At 39.2% G+C, this 21,685-nt stretch overlaps 1 protein-coding gene and 1 pseudogene across 1 annotated transcript in view; both read right to left on the reverse strand.

Annotated features, from left to right (window-relative positions):
* Window positions 1-21,685, reverse strand: part of LOC149202734 (structural maintenance of chromosomes protein 4-like) — a 177,914-nt gene that overhangs the window by 66,247 nt on the left and 89,982 nt on the right. Inside the window, exons 9-10 of the mRNA XM_089403236.1 lie at window positions 17,894-18,022; window positions 17,664-17,808 (exon numbers count right to left, since the gene is read on the reverse strand). Coding sequence (XP_089259362.1) covers window positions 17,664-17,808; window positions 17,894-18,022 — 274 coding nt within the window. The remainder of the gene's footprint in view (window positions 1-17,663; window positions 17,809-17,893; window positions 18,023-21,685) is intronic.
* LOC149202735 (DNA-directed RNA polymerase II subunit RPB2 pseudogene) lies at window positions 2,682-4,802 on the reverse strand (annotated as a pseudogene).

Here is a 21,685-nt window from a genome sequence, read left to right on the forward strand (position 1 = left end):
TCACTGCCCCTCAGCTGCAACTCTGATCACTCTTTCGACTTCTTCAACAAATCTTACCACAGAAAATCAAAATCTTGATCAACTCAGTGTGTTCTTCAAGTGACCCTCAAGCCTCCTCTTATACTTTTCTTGCTGACAAATCAATAGCCGAGATTAAGTCCCTAATCAACAGCTAAGATTAACTATGGCTTGATCCATGACTTTTGGACCCTTCTAACACAGTTTTATATTAATTCACATTAATATTTTATTTTCCCTAAGTTTAAACTTAGGGACTCCATTAAAAATATTAATTATTTTAATATCTCCCAAACTGTTTATAATCTGCCATCATTTCTGGGTATTGGAAATCTCATGTGCTTTAGCCTCTCCACCAATTTTCGTGGCTAGAGCACATCCGATGCTACCCCAAATCAACAGAGCACATTCGATGCTACCAAAAATTAACACGATAGTCTAGAAGCAGTATGTTATCCTAACCGCTATAGCATCTGTGTCGGTCTGCTATGGAATTCTCCTCTCCCGAATGGGGTTATTTGGCATATGGGATAGTGGTGTCAGTCCTGGGGAATGATGTTGTCTGGCATGGTTCGAAGACCTTAGGGTCTGGGGTTGGATCGCCTTCAGCTCTACATATAGGGTCTGCTTCACTGTTTTTTATGGGGTTGAAAGGAAGCCTGCATCCCCGCATAACTAGTGGTATCGGCAATGGTAACGACCTGGTTGGTTGGCTTGCTTGGTTTCACACCCATGGCCTATGTAAAAGCTTCTACGACGTCGCAATTGAGGTGTTGCACCACCCTGGGTTTGGGAATTATTATAGTGTTGTTGGAGCTGGCTATGGTGGTCTCTTAATTTATGTTTCTAGTTGTTATGCAAATGGGCCTCGGGGTAAAGAAATTGAATTCCTCGATGGGTTGGAGGACTTCGATTGGATGCAGGGACTGCAAGTGGCAGAGAACCAAAGTTTAATATTAAGGCAATTACGGTTTCTTTCACCCATGGCAGGTGCGTAGGGAGGTAGGCTCACCTGGGAGCGAAGGGCTTCTAGGCTCGAACCACCACCTACACAGGTATCTGGCAACACACATTTTCTCACCAAGTACCGGGACCGAGTTGTGATGACAAGGGCAATGAAGGCAACGGGTCGTGGTAGGAGGCCTTTGGTGGTTGAGCAGGAGGAATAGCCCAGTTCCTTAGGCGGAAGAAGAGGTCGTAAGTCGGTTGCTAGCCTCATTAACAAAGCGGCCAATGCATACCGCAAAGGGACCAGTGAAGATATTAGGAGATTGATCGAGGAATAGGAAGCCGACCTGAACTACCAGACAAGCGCGACATATATAGAGATGGAGGACTGGCGAGCGAGGGTGCCAAACCCTGGGCATACTCACAAGCGGGTGACCCAGTTCAAACAGACCTTGTACCTGTATTGGATCATGAAAAGCCTCCTAAGCAAGGCCCTGGAGCAAATTTCAATGAGCATGGCGACAACAGTGCAAGACTTCCCCAATTACAAGTAGGACTTCTAGAAACTGCAATTCCAAATGCAAAAACAGGATGGACGCCTCGACCGCATCGAGAATCACTTCCCATGTCTTCTCTCATAGACAGTGTTGCCTGGTTCCAATGCTAAGGACTGAGCTCCGATCGAATCCACTTCTACTGAGCAAGATGAATAGGATGATAGCTAGTTTTTTATTTTTGACTAGTACATATGTGGATAGCTTTTAATTTTCAGTTTGAAGTTGTATATGTTTATAGGCAAATAGAGTATGGACAAGGACATGATATACAAACTTATATAGCTTGGGTAGAAAGACTTATCACTTTTTGCTACTTGATGGCTTATCATGCGGTTAGGTGGCCAACATACTTGGTTTCGCATTGGGCAAGTTGAGGCCACCTAACCAATTTTATGAGGTTGTAGCTTGCTTATATATTAATGAAAAAGGAAGTATCTACCGAGCTTACCAAAAAAAAATTGTCCTCAAAGCTTAATTGCTGACAAGTTCCTTCATCTTGCCCACTCGTTTCGACATGTGTAAGGGGTATTGTGGAGTTTAATCCATTTTTCCTCTTTTTTTTTTTAAAAAGAAGTAACTTATAAAAAATTATTATAAGATTACTTTATAATTTAATAAAGTGACTTTATAATGACATTATAAGCAACTTCAATAATTTGTTAAGTTGTTATATTTATTTAATGGTTCTAATTATTAGTTTTATTTACTCCTTTGCCCAATAGATGTCGTATAGTTTCATATTGTCACAACCAACTGGAAATGACGTTTTGCAAAATATTCTTTTTTTTTTCTTTTTTAATAGTAAAAAAACAGTGCCCAAATGTCACATTGAAGTGTCTATTTGCCTCAGTATATGTCTGTCGTTTATCAAACCCTATCGACCTCTCTTCAATCTTACCACGTTGTGAAAACAAGCTGACAACTAGACTGGCCCCCATGCCTAATGGAACATTACCCACATAATTCTTCCATGCACCAAAGTTGGCATGTGGCTCGAAAAGGTCGAAATTCAGCAAGGGTAAACTAGCAAACGACCATGTGGCCATCGATCCCTTTGCCAGACTCTTCAAGGCATTGAGGAAAGCATTAATGTGCTTAAAGATGTTGAAGCCATATCCCTTACTCCTCTCTGTTCTTTTGTCTGTGATCACAACGCCTTTATCCAATTCGTCGAAAAGAGAGAATATGACAGTAATGGACTCTTCGTATGTCTTTAGGTCGAGACCCCGCAAAAGTAGTTTTCACAGTGAGCGAGCACAACTGGTCCTGAGCGTACCAATGTTCAGTCACTACTTCCTGCAAAAGCTCGATTAGTTTCTCATAATTTAAGACATTTAAAATGTTTTGTCTGTTTTTCATTGTCAAATCCTCCATGTATTTTTCTTCTTCCTCTCTGTCTCTTGAAGACAACTCCACTTCTGGATTCACATCAACATGTCTTCTCAACTATCTGAGTGTCATCACCAAGCTTTCAGGATCATGGTGAATACCAACCCAACAACCTTTTACAAAAACTTTTGTTGCTGTCGGAATGACTGTTAAAGATATTTCCTCAAGAAATTTTGTGCTCCACTCTATCAAGAATTCCAGAATTGGATTAGGATAAGAACCAACAGTGATGTAAACCATAAGGGAAAAAAATTTTACAAGCCCACAAGCCTGCCCTTTTGGGGTCCTTACAGGACACATCATACCCCCGTGTGAATTATGCAACTATCTGGGTTTTCCAACTTTCCTTAACGACCAGTTGGAAAGTTTAACCTTCTTAAATGTGATAAAGTTGATGCAAATGTCAGACGATATAAACCTGTGATACTCTAGCCCTTGCGCCAGTTGCATTTGCTTGGCCCCAAGATCAAATAGACAACGAGTATTTCAAGCCACTAAAAATTGTTTTTGCTTTGGATGCAAATTGTAGATTTACATCTTTTCCATAATCAACACACTTTTACAAGTGAAACCTCACATCTCTAGTCAACTTCCAAAAAAGCATTCCGAACAGTCCTCCAAGAAGAGGACCAGCGAGATCTAATCTTTTGTTCCCACAGTGATCCCTATCATCCTCTGGCGGTCGACCAAGAGCACATAATAGAAGTCGATGGATGATGTACCCAAAAAGGTAAGCTTTCTTCGTCTCGTAAAGCTATTCAACACCAACATGAGGTAACATTTATTTCTGCAAAATGAGTTTTGCATACTTTATACGTTTTTCTTTAGTTACACCAACAGTGGTGCCACGTTCTCCAATGTAATCCAAAGTAATCTGTTGATTATGAATAAAAATGCTTTCTCCAGTGATGGTCTCAACAACTCCATCATTGCAGCATCACTAAAGTAATAGCATATATGTTCTAAAATATCTTTGTCATCAATAAACCCCAATGCTCAAAATATAATAATAATAGGAATGTCAAAACAGATATATGGCAGTGTTGCTTGAATACACTTCCCTGATGAACCTGCTTTTGCACTAGCTCTTGAAAGCGTGTGAACAAACATACTACTTGGTGGCCTGTTTTGTGCTTCACCCATTGACCTTACTTCAACAACATAAGAGAATTTATTCGGTTTATGCTTCTTAAAAACATACACATGCCTTCTACTCATTTTTTCTTGGGCAATCAAAGCCTTCTCACTACCATTGATAATGAAGTATTCACCTTGATCATATGGACACTCTCCAAGCTCTTGGAGATCTTTTTCATTCGTAGGAGATAATGTGCAATATGTAGAACGCAGCATTATTTGCACCTTCCCAATGCAAGATCTTGTTGTTCTACCAACTCTTCACAATCAAAGCCTTTCTTAAACACTCGTTTAGTAACATCCACATATAGTGGAGCTGCATAGGTCAAATTTCTTAATCGTGCCGCATTTGGAAACAAGGTATTAATTTTCCCATCATATTTTGTCATCATAGGTTTATTGCGATATATTTGACCAAAACTGATCTTGGAAACAATCTTTGTGAAGTCGGTTTGTCTCGCAGGATATGCTGAGATTCGGATCGAATCTCGAGGACAGATGACTCTTCCACGATCCCCTGCATGGTATTCGGAATAAATTCATCGAAGGAATAGAGTTGTTGGCAGACCAGCGCTTATCTTCAAAGTAAGTGTTGATAACTGCCCACACATCTCCATGCATTATCTCTTCATCTTCATTAATATATGCTTCTTGTTCATCATCATGATCAAAAATCTTGACAACTTCATCATCTACAATTGTATTTACATCTTCAGTTGTCATATACCCATTTTGGTCATCAGCCTCATTCATGTCACCTCGAGAAGATTTGGTAACTACATGGCTGTTAGTTTCAGGAGTCTCTTGATCAATCCCAGGGTCATTAAGATCCTTGTAATTTTGTTCTTCATCCTCCCTTGTCTACTAGAAATCAACTATATTGGAAATTGACTTAACTAGATTAAAACCCACGATTTCCTAGCTTGCAACATCAATTTTGTCATCTTCTTCATTATTCTTATCTATGTCACCTTGAGGACTCCGTAATTCAACATGTTCAACAACATTTCCTTGGTTAGAACATTCTTTAATGTTAGTTCCTTTCATGTCAATGTATTCTTCCTTTAGACATGTTGTAAATTTTGCACATAATTTTTTTAATTGCAAAAACGATTCTCGCATTTCACTTAACTGCTTAATGATTTCAAGACATAAACTTAATGGCATATTGTGCGACAGATAACGTCTAAAGGCTCGCATGGCTCTGATACCACTGAAGCAACAAAATTGTAGCTTGTTGACTTTAAATGTAAAATACACAAAGGTATTGCAAATAATATTTTATTAATAATATGAAATGTACAAGAGATGAATGAATGTTACAATGAGGGAATGCATATATGCCTAGGCAGGTGCCCCTTGATGACTGGCCATGTCTTTTTAGACATGCCTTTTCATTAAACTAGTGACTATTAAAATAATCACTACTTTGATTATTTATTATTTACATTTATTTATATTTATTTTATTTGTTATGAATTATATTGATAACAAAAACTTTGAGAGGTTTACCTGAATAGTCACAACCCCTTAATCAATAACAACCTTTCAAATACTCATTAGTAAACACAAACCTTCAAGGTCTTCTGACTTCTTGATGTCGCCTCACAATTCATCATAGAAGGACTTTGTGGCTTCCCAAACAAAATCTTGACAAAGGTTTCCTCAATCATTCAGCTTCCTTCCCTACTTTACATGCAGTCACCAAAACTAGCTTTCCTTCTTCAGCGACACCTCAATATCCATTCTCGAACTTCTTCTTCAAGGAATCCATGAAGATTATAATGTGCTCTCCCTCTCAACTCGGGAGATCTACTCTTTTCTAGGTTCCTCTTAATTTAGGGAGATCAACTTCTTTTCTATGGCATTGGAGAATCTTTCATGGCTTCCATCCTTCTTGATCATCATCATTCATATAACTTCCTTCATCATGCTTATCAATCAACTAAACATCTTCACCATCTTGAAGATTATGTACCTGCACGACTTAGATAGCGAGTACAACTAAATACATATAGAAGCATGAAGTTAACTATACCAGAATCATATATTAATGGAAGCATTAGACTTTAGACAATAAATACCTAAACTTAGTTAGGTTCACAAACAACAAGAGACACATACTTTTATACTTCAACTTTCTTGCACGAGTTAGGTTATAAACCCTAGATCACATCAGCAAACTCAATCAAAATATTAATCTCACTATATCTTGGGCCTCAATATTTCTTCCAAAGATGTGACATACTCTACTGTAATATGTATTGCAAACCGTAGAAGTAATTCAAAAAAGTACACTTGCAATGTATCTAACAACTTTAGAATTCATATGTTAGACTTCTACTAGAATTTAATGCAAACCCTAGATTCCATACATGAGACACTAAGTCTTAGAAGTCAACAATCAAACACAATCTAAGGTTTCAACAATATGACCAACTTCTACTATGGTTTGTTGTAAACCCTAGATTTTATCATCATAATGGAATATCCTCGCATCATATCCTAGAACATCAAACTTCTACGAGGGCTTAGTTACAAACCCTAGAACTTATCAACAAATAGGTTAGCACAAATACATATCTATGATAATCATGCACAAGCATATCATAACATATATAGGATATATCCAAGACATAAATATCAATACATTTAATGTCAAACATATAACAATCTAGATTAGACTAGGTTTTTGATCATACAGATAAACATTTACCTAGGGATTCATTCCTAGGAGCTAACTCTTGATACATAAGGATTTTACTTACAAACCCTAATTTACCAAAAGCTCAAGGTTTAGGAACACATCAGTATCCAACGCTAAAGGACTATAGTTTCCATAACAATACTGCGACACCAAACATGACATTACCATCAAAACCTCAAACATCAAAAGAATAGTATTTTCTAGATTTTATCAGTAACCCTAAGTAGACTAGGGTTTATCACATTAACATTGGCATACCCTTAGGTTAGGGTTTTACAGGGAACCTATTAGGGTTCCACTAACATAATGATTAATGAGGGTAGATTCAATCTAATGATAACTCTCCCAAACAAGAATCTCTTATGATTCAATAGTCTTATACATAACACTTGTTAGTAATGTAAAGAAGATTTCTTAAAATGAATGAATATACCTTTGTCATGAAGAGAAACAAAACTTATATTCTAAGACATACCTTTGAGTTTAGACAAACCTTATAGGACATCAATTCCAATAGAACTTCTATGCTTTGTCCTGTGAGGTCTTCTCCATAGCCCTTGATCATAACAGAAAACTTTTCCTAAACAAAGAAAATATAAAAGAAATATGATTAGCATCTAGTGTACACATATCTAGAAAAGAAAAGGAAAACCAAAGATGAAAAATAATACAAGGAGTACGAAACTTATTTTTGGAAAAGTGGTGAGGGCTCCCTCTTAATCCAATCTCGAGGGATACCTATAACTAAAAGAATTCCACGACATCTTTCCAAAAAATGCTAAACCTATAAGTGCTAGAAATCAAAATAAAAACAAATCAAAAGCTTAAAGTAGAAGGATAGAGTCCCTAAGAGTCCCTAGCAAATAAGTCTTTGACTTCGGATTCTTCCTTCTTGTTCTTCTTTGGAGGTTCTTCATCGGCAACATTCGCATATTCCCTTTCTCTCTTATTGTATTTTGGATTCTCAAGACAATCACTTTTGTAGCGACCTATCTTGTGGCAATTGTAGCATTCAATTTTGGATTTGTCTATCTTCCTTCTAGGTCCATTAGTCTTCTTGAATGATCCCTTGTTCTTGTGATGAGCAAAGTAGGCATTTGAAGCTTTTTCTTCTTCTTTCTCTTTGTTGCTTATTAGAGATATCATGACTTCTTCCTGACTGAAAGCATTCCATAGTTTTTCAAATGTAGGAGTCTCCTTCCAGCTATTGAGACCTGATGAGAAGCCACTCCATGATGTTGTTAAACCTAGAAGTGCAGTGATTACAAGTTCCTTTTCTAGTACTGTCTCATCAATCGCTTGGAGTTCATCTCTTAATCTGGCTATTCTCATAAAGAAAGATGCTCCAATGTCTTCCTTTGTCATTTTTATAGATCCTAGTTCATTCTTAAGGCTTACTATTTGACCAAAATTCTTGATAGTGAATAATTTCGATAAATCCTCATGCATCTCTTGAGCAGAGTCTATGTTAGATATATAAGGGATGAGGTTATCTTTTATTCCATCCACCATCAGAGTCATAGCCAATATTTATGTCTCCCTAAATTTTGCCTTTTCTACATCACTTGACTCATTAGTAGGCTTCTTTACCCTTCCCTTGACTAGATCCAGAACTTTATTCTTCTCGAGTATGAGGTTTATCCTCTTCTTCCATGCCCTGTAGTTAGATTCTCCCTCTAGCTTGTTTTCTCCCTTCATTGAGTTCGACATTGTCCTTGAAGATGATATACTTTGCTTCTTATACGTTCCCTTTGGTGATCCTTATTCAAAGCTTCTTACAACTCCTTACTCTTCTTTCAATAGATCTTCGAGTTACCTTTTTCCCTTCTTCACCTTAGCTCTGATTCCATGTAAGAAAATCAAAAAGGCAAAAAGATTTTCTTTATATAGATAATTACTTCTGACTTTCTTATCTTTATGTTCTTCTTTTATCTTTAGTTCATCAAGCAATTACCAAAAAAATAGCACAAAGGTCACAGACACCAAATATAGGCGGACAGCCAGGGAAAAAACCCATCTAGGGGAAAACCCAGTCAACAACTCTTCCTTAATAACTTCTTGATATAATCCAAGACTCTTGACCTAGACACAGACTTTCTCCACACCAATTCAACCATTTCTTCCTTCTTGCAGATGATAATCCTTTAGCAACCACTTTGACTTAGCCGCAGCAATTTCGACCTAGCAACTGGCAGCAGCAGCAGCAACTTCAACTTAACAAGAAAGACTTTGATCTTCTAGAGGAATCCACACGAGAGATAGCCCAAAACTTCGATCTTGACTTTTTCTTCCTTCTTCTCCAACTTCTCACTACTTTTGACTTGCTTTTCCAACTTCCCACATTTCCAGCTCTTCTTTCGGGATATTGAACTTGAGTGAGAGAGTGTCCTCCAAATGAATTCGAATTGCATCAATATATAGTCTTTTGGTGAGGTCGAATTACCAGGTTTGAGGACGACTTGATCTCCTTGAGGCCGACTTGGTGTGGAGGTGACAAATAGCCTATTTGACTCAATATTAATTATTTTTACATTATTCAAAAGCCCAATAAGGATCTCTTTAAATGGACAATGACTCTATGACTCAGAATAAATCCCAGAAGTCCTCAATGGGGACTTTGACCTAAAACATGATGACCCAAGCATGAAACTCATGCTTTAATAAGTCATAATAATAATAATAATAATAATAAATTATTTTTCATTATTTTGATAAATACATTTCATTGTGACTCAAATACATTTTATGAAGACTGAACCTAATTACATTCTTCAACAACATCCAAGACCTATCGAGGAAGCCTCCTTCATGGGGATAACATTTGCCCACAAAACAGTAGGGGAATTCATTACTAAGGTACTAGTTGTGGTGGATCCCCTATTGTTTAGGATCTGGCGAGCCCTAGCAAGCTAGAAATAGGGTGCCAGCTTCTAAAATAGCAAGCACATTATCTTTATATCTCCTTAGGCCAATTCTAATCATACAGGCTTCGAGTTAAGACAAATCATCAAACTATACAAGCAAAGAGAATCGGCAAAGCTTTATCATCTTTCTGAAGTGGAAACAAGGAGCACTTCATATTCCATTGACCCATATATTATGAGTTTTGTGGGAGATTTCATTACCTGTTTAAGGGGATCCAAACACTATCTAGTTTCTTCCAATAGTCATACTAGAGATGTCTACCCCTTTACATGCAAGAGGCCCTCACACTTCATGCCCACATTCTCCAACCTTCTCCTAGACCAAATCCTACTCAACAAGCTACTCCCTTCTTTATGTTGCTTCCATCAAATACAGGCACCAAGAGACAAATATATAACATTTGCTCTAACACCAGATATGTGCAACCCTGAGGGACCACCTCCCATCTCTAAAGGCCTCAGAGACATTGTAGGATTAGATCCTTTACCAACAAGAAAACGAGATCACCTAGACATTAAAGAAGGGTTACTTATTCCAAACAATGGCACAATAGGTGATCCAAATCATCCCCAAACACTTCCTCAAGACACCATTCTATCTCGAGATTTCTTCATTTGATCTTAGATGTTAGGAGAGATATATCTAGTGGACCATGATCTAGTCCTTATCCCTTCACTCTATACATCTCCCTCCCGCTGTCATCACCTACACTCTAAGTCAAGTGTTTTCCATGTTTTAGCATACACCTCATGTTTTACTTCACTAATTGTTCTTTATGTACGAGACACCTTGGTACTCCTTTGTATTGACATCATTATACTTAGCAATCCCATTGACCTACTTTGTGGTCATTTGTTGGACATTAATACAGTTATTTGAGCTCACAGTGGGTAGCCTTCCTAAGTGCACAAACCTAGCCCCTTGATGCTTATGACTTTATATCATACGATGGTGCTAGATTTTGTTATAACAATTTGCAATTGGATTATTATCTCCAAACAGGCCTAACATAAGTCTTTTGATATAATCATAATAATAATTACTTAATATCATTTATAATTTATTCAGTTTTGTTAATTTTAGGTATGTTCTATGCTAGAGCAATTTATTTCAATTTAAACTGTAGATAGAACATAAATATAAATCGCAAAAGACAAGCCAAGACAAGAGGACACAAGATGTGGTGCCAGCCAGGGACAAACCCTAATATGGGGAAACCCTTGATCAATTCTTCTTTTATGTTCTTCAAAGTTCAGCAGAGAGAGAGAGATAGTACATTTACAACAGAATTCAACGCTTTGACTTATTTAGATATGAGCATAGATCATCACCTATAATGATGATACATGAGATCAGTTGAAGACATTCTGCTTCAACTGATTCTCCAAGGTGACGGCTTCACCTAACATAGTGTTTCAGCTTGTACTCATGTTGCACCTGTCACTGTGCTGCACCTAGTCACTGAGCTGCTCCCATCTACTCCCATCATCATGTTGCTCCTTGCTAATGTGCCCATCATGCCGCATCATTCATCATCATGCTGACCATTACTAACATGCCCATCATGCTGCCGTTGTAACTTCTTGTTGCTTCATCATGCTGCAACACTATACTTTTGTTGCTTCATTATTCTGCAACACTATACTATTGTTGCTTCATTATACAACCATATGCATATCAACCTTAGCTGCTTGCTATGGCTTGCAGCCTAGCAAAGCAGCTAGGCTATAGTTCCATATTCCTAGACCCAAGGTAGCAGCTTAGCCCTCTGACTTCTAATCTGATGACAACTACTCCTAAACGTATCTCATCCAAGTTACTATCATATATAGTCATATAATCCTTGTCATATAACCATATGTCTCTGCCATACGAACATTCATATCTGTAATGTGAGCCGAGCCATACTGAATACAATTCGAGTCCACTGTAGTGTGATGTGATGCCAGAGATAGAGAAAATTTGAGCTACATAAATTTTGTGCCACAGAGAATATAGTGACCTTGCTACTGAGATTAGAACCTTTGATATATATCAACCATGAGCTTCCAAAATTGCGTGCTCAGAGATCATTAGCGTGCCATTGTAATTCAAATGCGATGTCTTGACTGTGGTTCCATATGCCTTGACTACGGCTCGTCTATCCCTACGGCTTCATATACCTTGGCTCACTACGGCTAGGTGTCTTCCTCATTGCGGCTACTGCGGCTAGGGCATCAACTACTGCGGCTATGCCTCTTTGTGACTGCGGATAACGAGTCTGTTTCTTGCTGCGTATAGGGTCAATAGACAGCGGATTCAGGCCTTCATTTAGTCTTCACCTTAATTGTGTTTAGGCCTTCACGTGGCTATAGTTTAGGGCTGCATATAAGGCCTTTACCATCACTGTGTTTAGGGTAAGGTAAGATCTCCCTTAACTGCGGCTGGGATCCTCACCCTTCATCTGCGTCTTGATGTCTCCTCCATGACTGTAATTTAGGGCTTCACTTGTAGGCCAGCGTATTACTCTTGGTGTCTCTCTCCTTCACCAAAAACCCAGAGACGTGGAGAGGAGGAGATCACATGAAGAGTATGTCTAGAAAATGACTTCAAGTCCTCTCCTATTTATACTAAAACGTAGATGATCAATAGACATGACTATTGGGCTTCTGAGCCTACATAAGATGTTGGTCGACTTGACAATTTGATTTATAACACAAATAAATTCATATCTTCATAAATACTTATCGGAATCGGATGATCTTTAGATCAATCCTACACCTCTCAATGAGAGGGATCCAACAAAAATATCAGCTGCCATAAATAAGATGACCCACATGGAGTTTGCCCTAGTTGCCAATTTTAACACTCCCTCTCAACTAGGGAGAACTCCATCCGCTGATCCATATGTCCAACTGTACTATCTCTGCCATCAGTGCCCTGCACTGCTCTTACTCAGCTCAGCTCTGCTCTGCTCGAACTATGAAGAAGAAGAAGAAGAAGTGATCGAGGATGTATCGTACCATCCTTCACTGACCCGAAGTTAGTCTAGAGTGTGTACCACTGGTCCCAGACCAGTCCTCTACTGACCCAAAGTCAGTGTCATAGTGGTAACCACTCTCACTGGTCCCAGACCAGTATCATTGATCCCAAATCAATGAAGGTCATCCTAGCATAGGGAGTACGGTAGATACAATGATGCACCCATCGGTCTACTATGGTCCCTATCCTCATTTCCCTACTCATTGATCAGATGAGAGGTACTTCCCATGAGTCCCAGACTACATGGGTAGGATGCCTCGACATGAGAACTAATCATCCTGTCCACGGGAGAGTGAATCATCCTGTCCACGAGAGAGTGAATCATCCTGTCCCACAAGAGAGCGAATCATCTTGTCCACAGGAGAGTGAATCATCCTGTCCACAGGAGAGCGAATCATCCTATCCACAAGAGAGCGAATCATCTTGTCCACAGGAGAGCGAATCATCCTGTCACAGGAAAGCGGATCATCCTGTCCCACAAGAGAGCGAATCATCTTGTCCACGGGAGAGCGAATCATTGTCCACAGGAGAGCGAATCATCATGTTCCATAGTCGCCACGAGGTGTCACAGGGGAAGGTTGAACCTTTTACCCTGTACAAAGTGCACCAACAGGGGACGGTGAGTCACCCTGTGGTCATAAGTTGCTCCAGTAAGTACCCCAAGCCCCCAGAGCTCCCGGAGCTCAATGTATGCAACATGCAGGACCCTTTTACAAGGGTCTAAATCACAGATTTGATCTTTCCCCCGGGGCTTTGACAAAGTGTAGCGACCTGCACATCATCTCACAGCGACGGAGCTTCCTTGCTCATTGACTTACCATATCCCAGATAAGGTAGTATCTAATGTCTATCTGCTGAATACGGGATTCCTCAATAATCGAATCCTACCTCTGGTTGTCACAGAGAATCACAGTGGTATTCATCATGTGTAAAAACAGCTCACTGAAGAGCTTCCACAACCAGGCAGCTTCATACGAGATCATACTCGTAGTTATGTATCCGGTCTGGGGGTGCTTATAACAACCGACTTCTGCTTCCTGCTCATCCATGATATCGAAGCAGAATCCAAAGAGAACCAGCACTGAGAAGTGCTCTAATGTTCCTCCACACTGCCTACCCAGTCAACATTCGAATAATCATGCAGTTTCATATTTCCGACAGTGTATCTCAATCCATGAGAGATTGTGCCGAAGATATCTCAGAAGATAGAGAGATTCTTGGCACCAATCAGTGAGGCTCAACCAAATGAGATGAGTTACATGCTAACTGCAATATATGTCCGAATGGAAGGTTCACTAAGAACATCAACACGAATGAGTTTATGAAACTCGAGACATTTCCCAAATCTGGTCCCCATCACATCCCATATAAACTTCTGAAAGTTAAGATCCTCGAGGTAGTCACAGGCTTGCAATTTATCATTCCACATCCATAATCCAACTCCCTCTTACTTATGCAAATGAGAGGGTCTGCACCTGTCAGAAATAGATCATCCTCATAAGGTGTCGGTATGAGAGGTCTATCATCCACAACCTTTGAGTAATGGTTTGTATCGATTTCACTCCTAGTGAATCTTAGCTTCATCAGACAGCTATCAATCCTCTCATACTATGCCCAGGGAGTTTTGCTTCAAGCCATAGAGGGTTGTCTTCCACCTATATACATGAGATTCCCGATCATGAATCTCAAACCCCTCAGGTTGTTCCAAACCTATGGACCTTTCCATCGATGAGTGTCACCCTGAATCCTTTGACTTCCATTGCTGAAATGGACACCAGGTTCTTGTAATCAGGTACAGAAAAGAGATTTAGTAAGTGAATCGAGTTACCCTCATTCAATTGAGGGGTAACATTCCCAACACCCTTTCCGGGATAGGTGGCATCGGCTCCAAGTATAATCCCACGATTGTTTCCATCTCACCCATCTATCTGATGAAGTGCCTTGAAGCACTACAATAAGGGCCAGTACAAGATAATTCTTCTTTATCTTATCAGAAACAACATTTGATTCTTCATACCGGGGGTTCCTTGTTTTCTATGAAAAGTCGACCATTTCCTTGATGACCTGCATTACCCGTCATTCCTTTGATCATGGAATGATTGTTATCTTCATCAAGATATGTGTCTCTGCCATTCGGACACTCCTTCGCATAATGGCCAAACTTATTGCAACCAAGGCATCCGCCTTTCCTTCCACCCTTAGATCTGAACTTCCCAATGAAGTGATCTTTAGGTAGGCCATCAAAAACTTCCACTACGCCATTCTGATAATATACTTTGCTTCGACTTCACCCGTGGTGAATTTGAAGAGGGATGAGGAATCCATCGATCCTTTTGTCCTTTCCCAGCTGTCTTCGGTGATTGCTCTTTCACTCTTGCTTGGGCATTGTCTTCACCTCAGCTTTGATTCCATGTTAATTTTAAGTAAGTTCTATGTTAGAGCAATTTATTTCAATTTAAATTGTAGATAGAACATAAATATAAATTGCAGAAGACAAGCCAAGATAAGAGGACACAAGATGTGGCGCCAGCCAGGGACAAACCCCAATATGGGAAACCCTTTATCAATTCTTCTTTTATGTTCTTCAGAGTTCAGCAGAGAGAGAGAGATTGTACATTTACAACAGATTTCAACGCTTTGACTTATTTAGATATGAGCATAGATCATCACCTATAATGATGATACATGAGATAAGTTGAAGACATTCTGCTTCAACTGATTCTCCAAGGTGACAGCTTCACCTAACATAGTGTTTCAGCTTGTACTCATGTTGCACCCGTCACTGTGCTGCACCTAGTCACTGAGCTGCTCCCATTTGCTCCCATCATTATGTTGCTCCTTGCTAATGTGCCCATCACGTTGCATCATTCATCATCATGCTACCCTTTACTAACATGCCCATCACGCTGCTGTTGTAACTTCTTGTTGCTTCATCATGCTGCAACACTATACTTCTGTCGCTTCATTATACTGCAACACTATACTTATGTTGCTTCATTATACAGCCATATGCATATCAGCCTTAGCGGCTTGTTATGGCTTGCAATAGCAAGGCAGCTAGGCTATAGTTCCAGAGTCCTAGACCCAAGGTAGCAACTTAGCCCTCTGACTTCTAATCTGATGACAACTGCTCCTAAACGTATCTCATCCAATTTACTGTCATATACAGTCATATAATCCTTGTCATATAACCATATGTCTCTGCCATACGAACATTCATATCTGTAATGTGAGCCGAGCCATACTGAATACAATTTGAGTCCACTGTAGTGCAATGCGATGCCAGAGATAGAGAAAATTCAAGCCACATAAATTTTGTGCCACAGAGAATATAGTGACCTTGCTGCTGAGATTAGAACCTTAGATATATATGAACCATGAGCTTCCAAAATTGTGTGCTCAGAGATCATTAGTGTGCCACTGTAATTCAAATGCGATGCCTTCACTGCGGTTCCATATACCTTGACTGCGGCTCTTCTATCCCTGCGGCTTCATATACCTTGGCTCTCTACGGCTAGGTGTCTTCCTCACTGCGGCTACTGCGGCTATGCCTCTTTGTGACTGCGGATAACGAGTCTGTTTCTTGCTGCGTATAGGGTCAATAGACAGCGGATTCAGGCCTTCATTTAGTCTTCACCTTTATTGTGTTTAGGGCTTCACGTGGTGTAGTTTAGGGCTGCATATAAGGCCTTTACCTCACTGTGTTTAGGGTAAGGTAAGATCTCCTTAACTGCGGCTGGATCCTCTCCCTTCATTTGCGTCTTCATGTCTCCTCCATGACCGTAATTTAGGACTTCACTTGTAGGCCAGCGTATTACTCTGGTGTCTCTTCCTTCACCAAAACCCCAGAAGACGTGGAGAGGAGGAGATCACATGAAGAGTATGTCTAGAAAATGACTTCAAGTCCTCTCTTATTTTATACTAAAAAGTAGATGATGAATAGACATGACTATTGGGCTTCTGAGCCTACATAAGATGTTGGCCGACTTGACAATTTGATTTATAACACAAATAAATTCATATCTTCATAAATACTTATTGGAATCGGATGATATTTAGATCAATCCTACACCTTTTAATGAGAGGGATCCAATAAAAATATCAGCTGCCATAAATAAGATGACCCACATGGAGTTTGGCCCTAGTTGCCAATTTTAACAGGTTTCAAGTCATGACCATTGGTCACAACATTTGCCGAAAGGGCACAAAAGCAACATGTATTGAAACTATTCCTTAGTACCAATTCACCAATCAACAATGATACAATATCATTCTTTTTACAATGAGATTTCTGTCTACCTTCGTAGGCAGATTCCCTTGAATATAATTTTATGTAGTTTCAACATCTTTTGGACCTGAAAAGATATCACAAAAGAGAAACGCAACGACAAGCATTGCATTGGTTACATAGATATGACTGACATATCGATATAATAAGAATGAATACAGCCTCGGTAGTTAGATTTCAAGGGTAATATAGGGCAGGATCTATGTGCAAAGCCAGCAAAATGTTAGTCAAGAAATATGTAGTTTAACATTCTCTGTCCTGCAAAAAAAGAAAATGGGCTGGTGCTGACAAAATTAGTAGATGTCTACTGTCATGTGCTCAAGTTTGTCATATGCAAAGGCCAACACTAGAAATCTTCAGAGTCATGGGCGATTCATTTATTCTTATATTACACGTGTAAATTGCCTCAAGGGGATGACTTGTTATGTCAAATGCAATACCTGTTCTTTCAAAGCTTGCCCACTGTTCTAATGGCTGTCCCACAAAGAGAAATGCATCACATTCAAAGAGAATCATGGGTAAATTTCAATTAAATGCAGCCATCCTGAAAATTTCCAGAAATGTCAAACAAAAACAGCATATCATAGATCTTGGGATTTACAACCAAAAAATTTGACAGATGTATGTTCTTTGTGAAATTTTAAAACATTGTATAATGAAAAAAGGAAAGTACCTTTTGAGCTCTCTTTGATCTTCTCCAGCACTTTTTCCTCCTCAACAAGTGATTCTGACAATTTCACAATCTCTTCTTCAAGTCTTGGTATTATTAGGATTGATTCTTCTGACTCCTTTTCAATCTCCTCAATCTTTGCAGCATCCTGTCAATATCATCAGACTAATGAGTTACATAGAATGCCTCATCATTTGACCAGAATACCATATAAGACATAGCTAACAAGATACCTTTGCAAGTTTTTCCTCTATTTTCTTCAATTTTTGATTCATATGCTTTATATCCTCTCGATATTTGACATCCTGCCTTTCAAATTCCTTGAACTCGTCCTTGCATGTTTTTAACTTTGTTTCAAGTTCCTGAACATTCCATAAGCAACACCAATTTGTGAAAAAGTAAACATAGAACCAGGCACCTTACCGCACATCGTTTTTCAACTCACACTTTACACAAATGGAAAACACTCCAATATGAGGTAGAAAAGAAATATACTCAACTGCAAAAAGGATAAACAAGTCAATCAAGATGTAACCTAATAAAGAACGTTTAGCAAATGGGTCTCTTGCTCAAAACAAAGAATATAAATTCATTAGGAGGTTAAGAACCTTGACAAATGTTAAATAGCGAGCAACAATTCCAAATACAATTTTGATGCAATTCATTTGAAAGAAATGTAATTTTATAGTACACAATGCTCCACTTCATTTTAATTCCCCAGGAGATACATGCCCATTACCATTCTTGAATATATATCTGAAGTGCACGTCTGTGCTGGTTATATTTTAACTCTGCGAAAAAGATAGATTTAATCCCCGTCACACCTAAACCATCTTTCATACCATACAAATAGCTAAAAAAAGTTAAAAGATCAACACAGGCTAAACATTTCCAGGAAATTTCAGGTAGTTAATATTAAGTACATAAAGCTTAACCCATTAAAATGTGCCCTTCAGCAGGTCACAGGAAAAGATTTACAGTAGCATGATCTGGATCCTAATGAAAGCAATTTAGATATCACTCATTTTGTTGCACACTTTCTTGATGACTCTACCTCCTCCTATACTTCACATATGCATTCCTTCCAGCCATTTAAAAAATGTGAAACAACATCATTATTGCACTATAATTTGATGTCCATCTTAATCTTTTTTGCAATGATCTTGATGCTCCCTGATGTTGCTGCACTTATTCTTATTGCAAGCAGAATTTTATGTTATGTGGAAACGCTGTCTCCAATATTCATGGCAGAGATGAGGAAAAATGTAATGCCAATATGGATCATGAGCATGAGATAATTGAATTCTAAAGGTTGACAAACAATCTGTTGGTATAGATGGGCATCATTTCAACCCATTTTAGTATCGTCTGACTTCAAATTACTGAAAAGAGGCACAGTTTTGCTTTTGAATTTAGCCCTATAGTTTTCAGGTTTTCCATAACTTCGTTTGCTGCCTGTTACCACTCAAACCAGCAGGGGCCTAAAGGGGTTCCTAAGGGGCAACTGCTAGGTTAGGGGCAACTGTGGAGGCTTAGCCCACTGTCACCACAGCTAAGTCTCCCTACTCTTTACGGACTTTCACCAATGGGATTCACTTGTAAAGTATATGTCAATAGATAGGTGAGAAGTGACCCTGAAAACCCTTTCCCAAGTATGGAGTGAAGAATGGAGCTTGCTTGCTCTTTACGCCATGGACTTGGTCCACCAGGGATAAGGGGTGAGGATTGGAGGGTTGAGGGAGAAAGGATAGGCTTATGAACAAGTTTCTCAATCCCTATAATCCTTGGGAAACTTGGATTCCTAAATGGTCCTTGACAAATAGTCTCTATTTAGAAGTGGGACCACACGGGGCAAAGTGGACCCAGTCCAAGTTCAGGGATGGAATATAGCAACCAATGATGTTCCTATCCTGGACAAGGTGAGGTGAAAGGACCAAACAACAATACTTTCTTCAAAAGGTTGAATTGATCCTATTGAAGTCTAGCCTTGGGGATGCCTAGCCACAATTCGATCCCATAGCTAGGGCTTGCGATTCCACTATTAGAATTGCCTCAAATTTGGAGGAGAGGGAGGGTTCCCACTAACGCAATAGCCTATAGGAGATCGAATTTTTTCCTTGGATCAATTCCTGGGAAATTGATGCCCTAGGTGACCTAATGGGGCTAGACGTGGGGAAAAAAGGGAAAATGGTTAAAAGAGGGTTGAAATGATCACCTTTTTTGAAGTATCAGTGCCTAGTTCACTTGGGGATATGGAGTCAAGGATAATGATGAGTAAGAACTTCGTTTCTTGATCAAGGAGGCCCACAAAGTCAACTTCGTCCAATGTTGAGAGAAAGAAAAGAAAAGTGACCTTCAAGCATTTATATTTCAAAGCAAATGATGCAAGCTTCTCAAGATAAATGATTCTCTAGGACATTTCATTCATAACACATTGTCCTATACATTAAATTAGCTAAAACATGCCCAATTCCACATTTTGATAAAGCAGCAACTAGCCCTAATTTTAGCAGTATGCAGCAACAAGAATAATAGCATCAAAATTTACTTACAACGTTATAGAGTATATCCAACCAGCATTTTGTTTGCTCAATAAAGCTCCAAGAAAAGAGAAATAGCCCAAATCCATACATCAAAATTCATCCATCTCCAAAAATATCCACCAAGGAAAAAGTGCGAAAATTCTCTATTGATTAGAGAGATCCCAAGTCAAGTGATGACACAAATGAGTGTATCTACCATCAATATATAGCCTCATAAGGAGTTCTAATTAGCCTATGGGCCTACATTATCCCCTAATGATAAAATAATGTGCAAATAAAACCCCTATTGGTGACAGGCCCACCAAGCTAGCTCACAAATGTAAAAATAAGCCTCACAAGAGGCCAAATAATAATAAGTGCATGTCGTAGGGCCCTCCAAAGGCTCAATAATATCCTGAAGTGCCATATTCAAGAACAAATTCCTCGGAATATGATGGACAAGGGGGTGGTCCCTTGTTCTCCAAGTAGTAGACTTGTGGTGCTCTCAATGGGTATGAGGGCACATAGATGACCCCATGGGTGTCCATATGGATCAGAGATCCTCTGCAAGGGTCAAAGTGGTGGAATAAATGGTGCCATGACATCGTACAAATCTCGGAACACGTGTCAAGAGTGTGGGGCTACTATGGGGGCTTGTTGGGCATAATGTACCAAGCATATCACCATCATCCCAAAGTGGATCGCTAGTAATCTTTGAGCATATATAAAGATCCGTAGAGTGTTATCTGTTGTTGTGGAGGCGAGTGGCTCTCTATGCATACCCTACATGTGCCAATGTAAACCTCTGGGGCTAAGATCCCATATAGGGAGACCAAACCCAAATGGAAACCACATGTAATTCTGCATAAGATCCAATGCATCCCCTAGGCTTCCAGTACAACTAGTCATTAAAACAATAGGGTGAAAGAGCTTGCAAATCATGGATAACAAGGGCACTTCATAATGGCATGCCCTTCCATAGTGGGCTTTGGCATGTGCTAGTGTCTCCAGGCTCTAAAGGGGGTTAACCAAGTACCTTATTAGCTGGTTTCAACCCTTAAAGGGGATAGTATGTCCAAGGTACATCCATCTAATGAGGGTGGCAAGTGACCAATAAGGTACATCCCTCTCTCTGCTGATGATTCTTCAGCTGAGAAAATCTCTCTCTCTGGATCTTATCTCTGCCCCTCAACTGCAAAAAATCTACTCCATCAAAATTTCCTCCTAAAACTTCTCACTTAAGAAATTTGATCTCTTGATCTCTCGGTGTGTTTTCCAAATGACCCACAAGCTTCCTTAACTAATCTTCTCATTGACATTCAACAGCCCAGATTAAAAACTAAACAATGGCTAAGATCATTTTAGCTTGATCCTCGTCTTCTTCTGAAGTTACACCCACAATTAGATTATTACCCATTAATATTTTTAATTTCCTAAGTTTAGACTTAGGGGCCCATTAAAAAATATTAATTATTTTAATAAAATTATTTCTCGGTGGAATTT

Source organism: Pinus tabuliformis, chromosome 2_1 (genome assembly GCF_031772625.1).
Source record: "Pinus tabuliformis cultivar Carrire ecotype Pingquan chromosome 2_1, CPIR1, whole genome shotgun sequence".
Taxonomy (NCBI): domain Eukaryota; kingdom Viridiplantae; phylum Streptophyta; class Pinopsida; order Pinales; family Pinaceae; genus Pinus; species Pinus tabuliformis.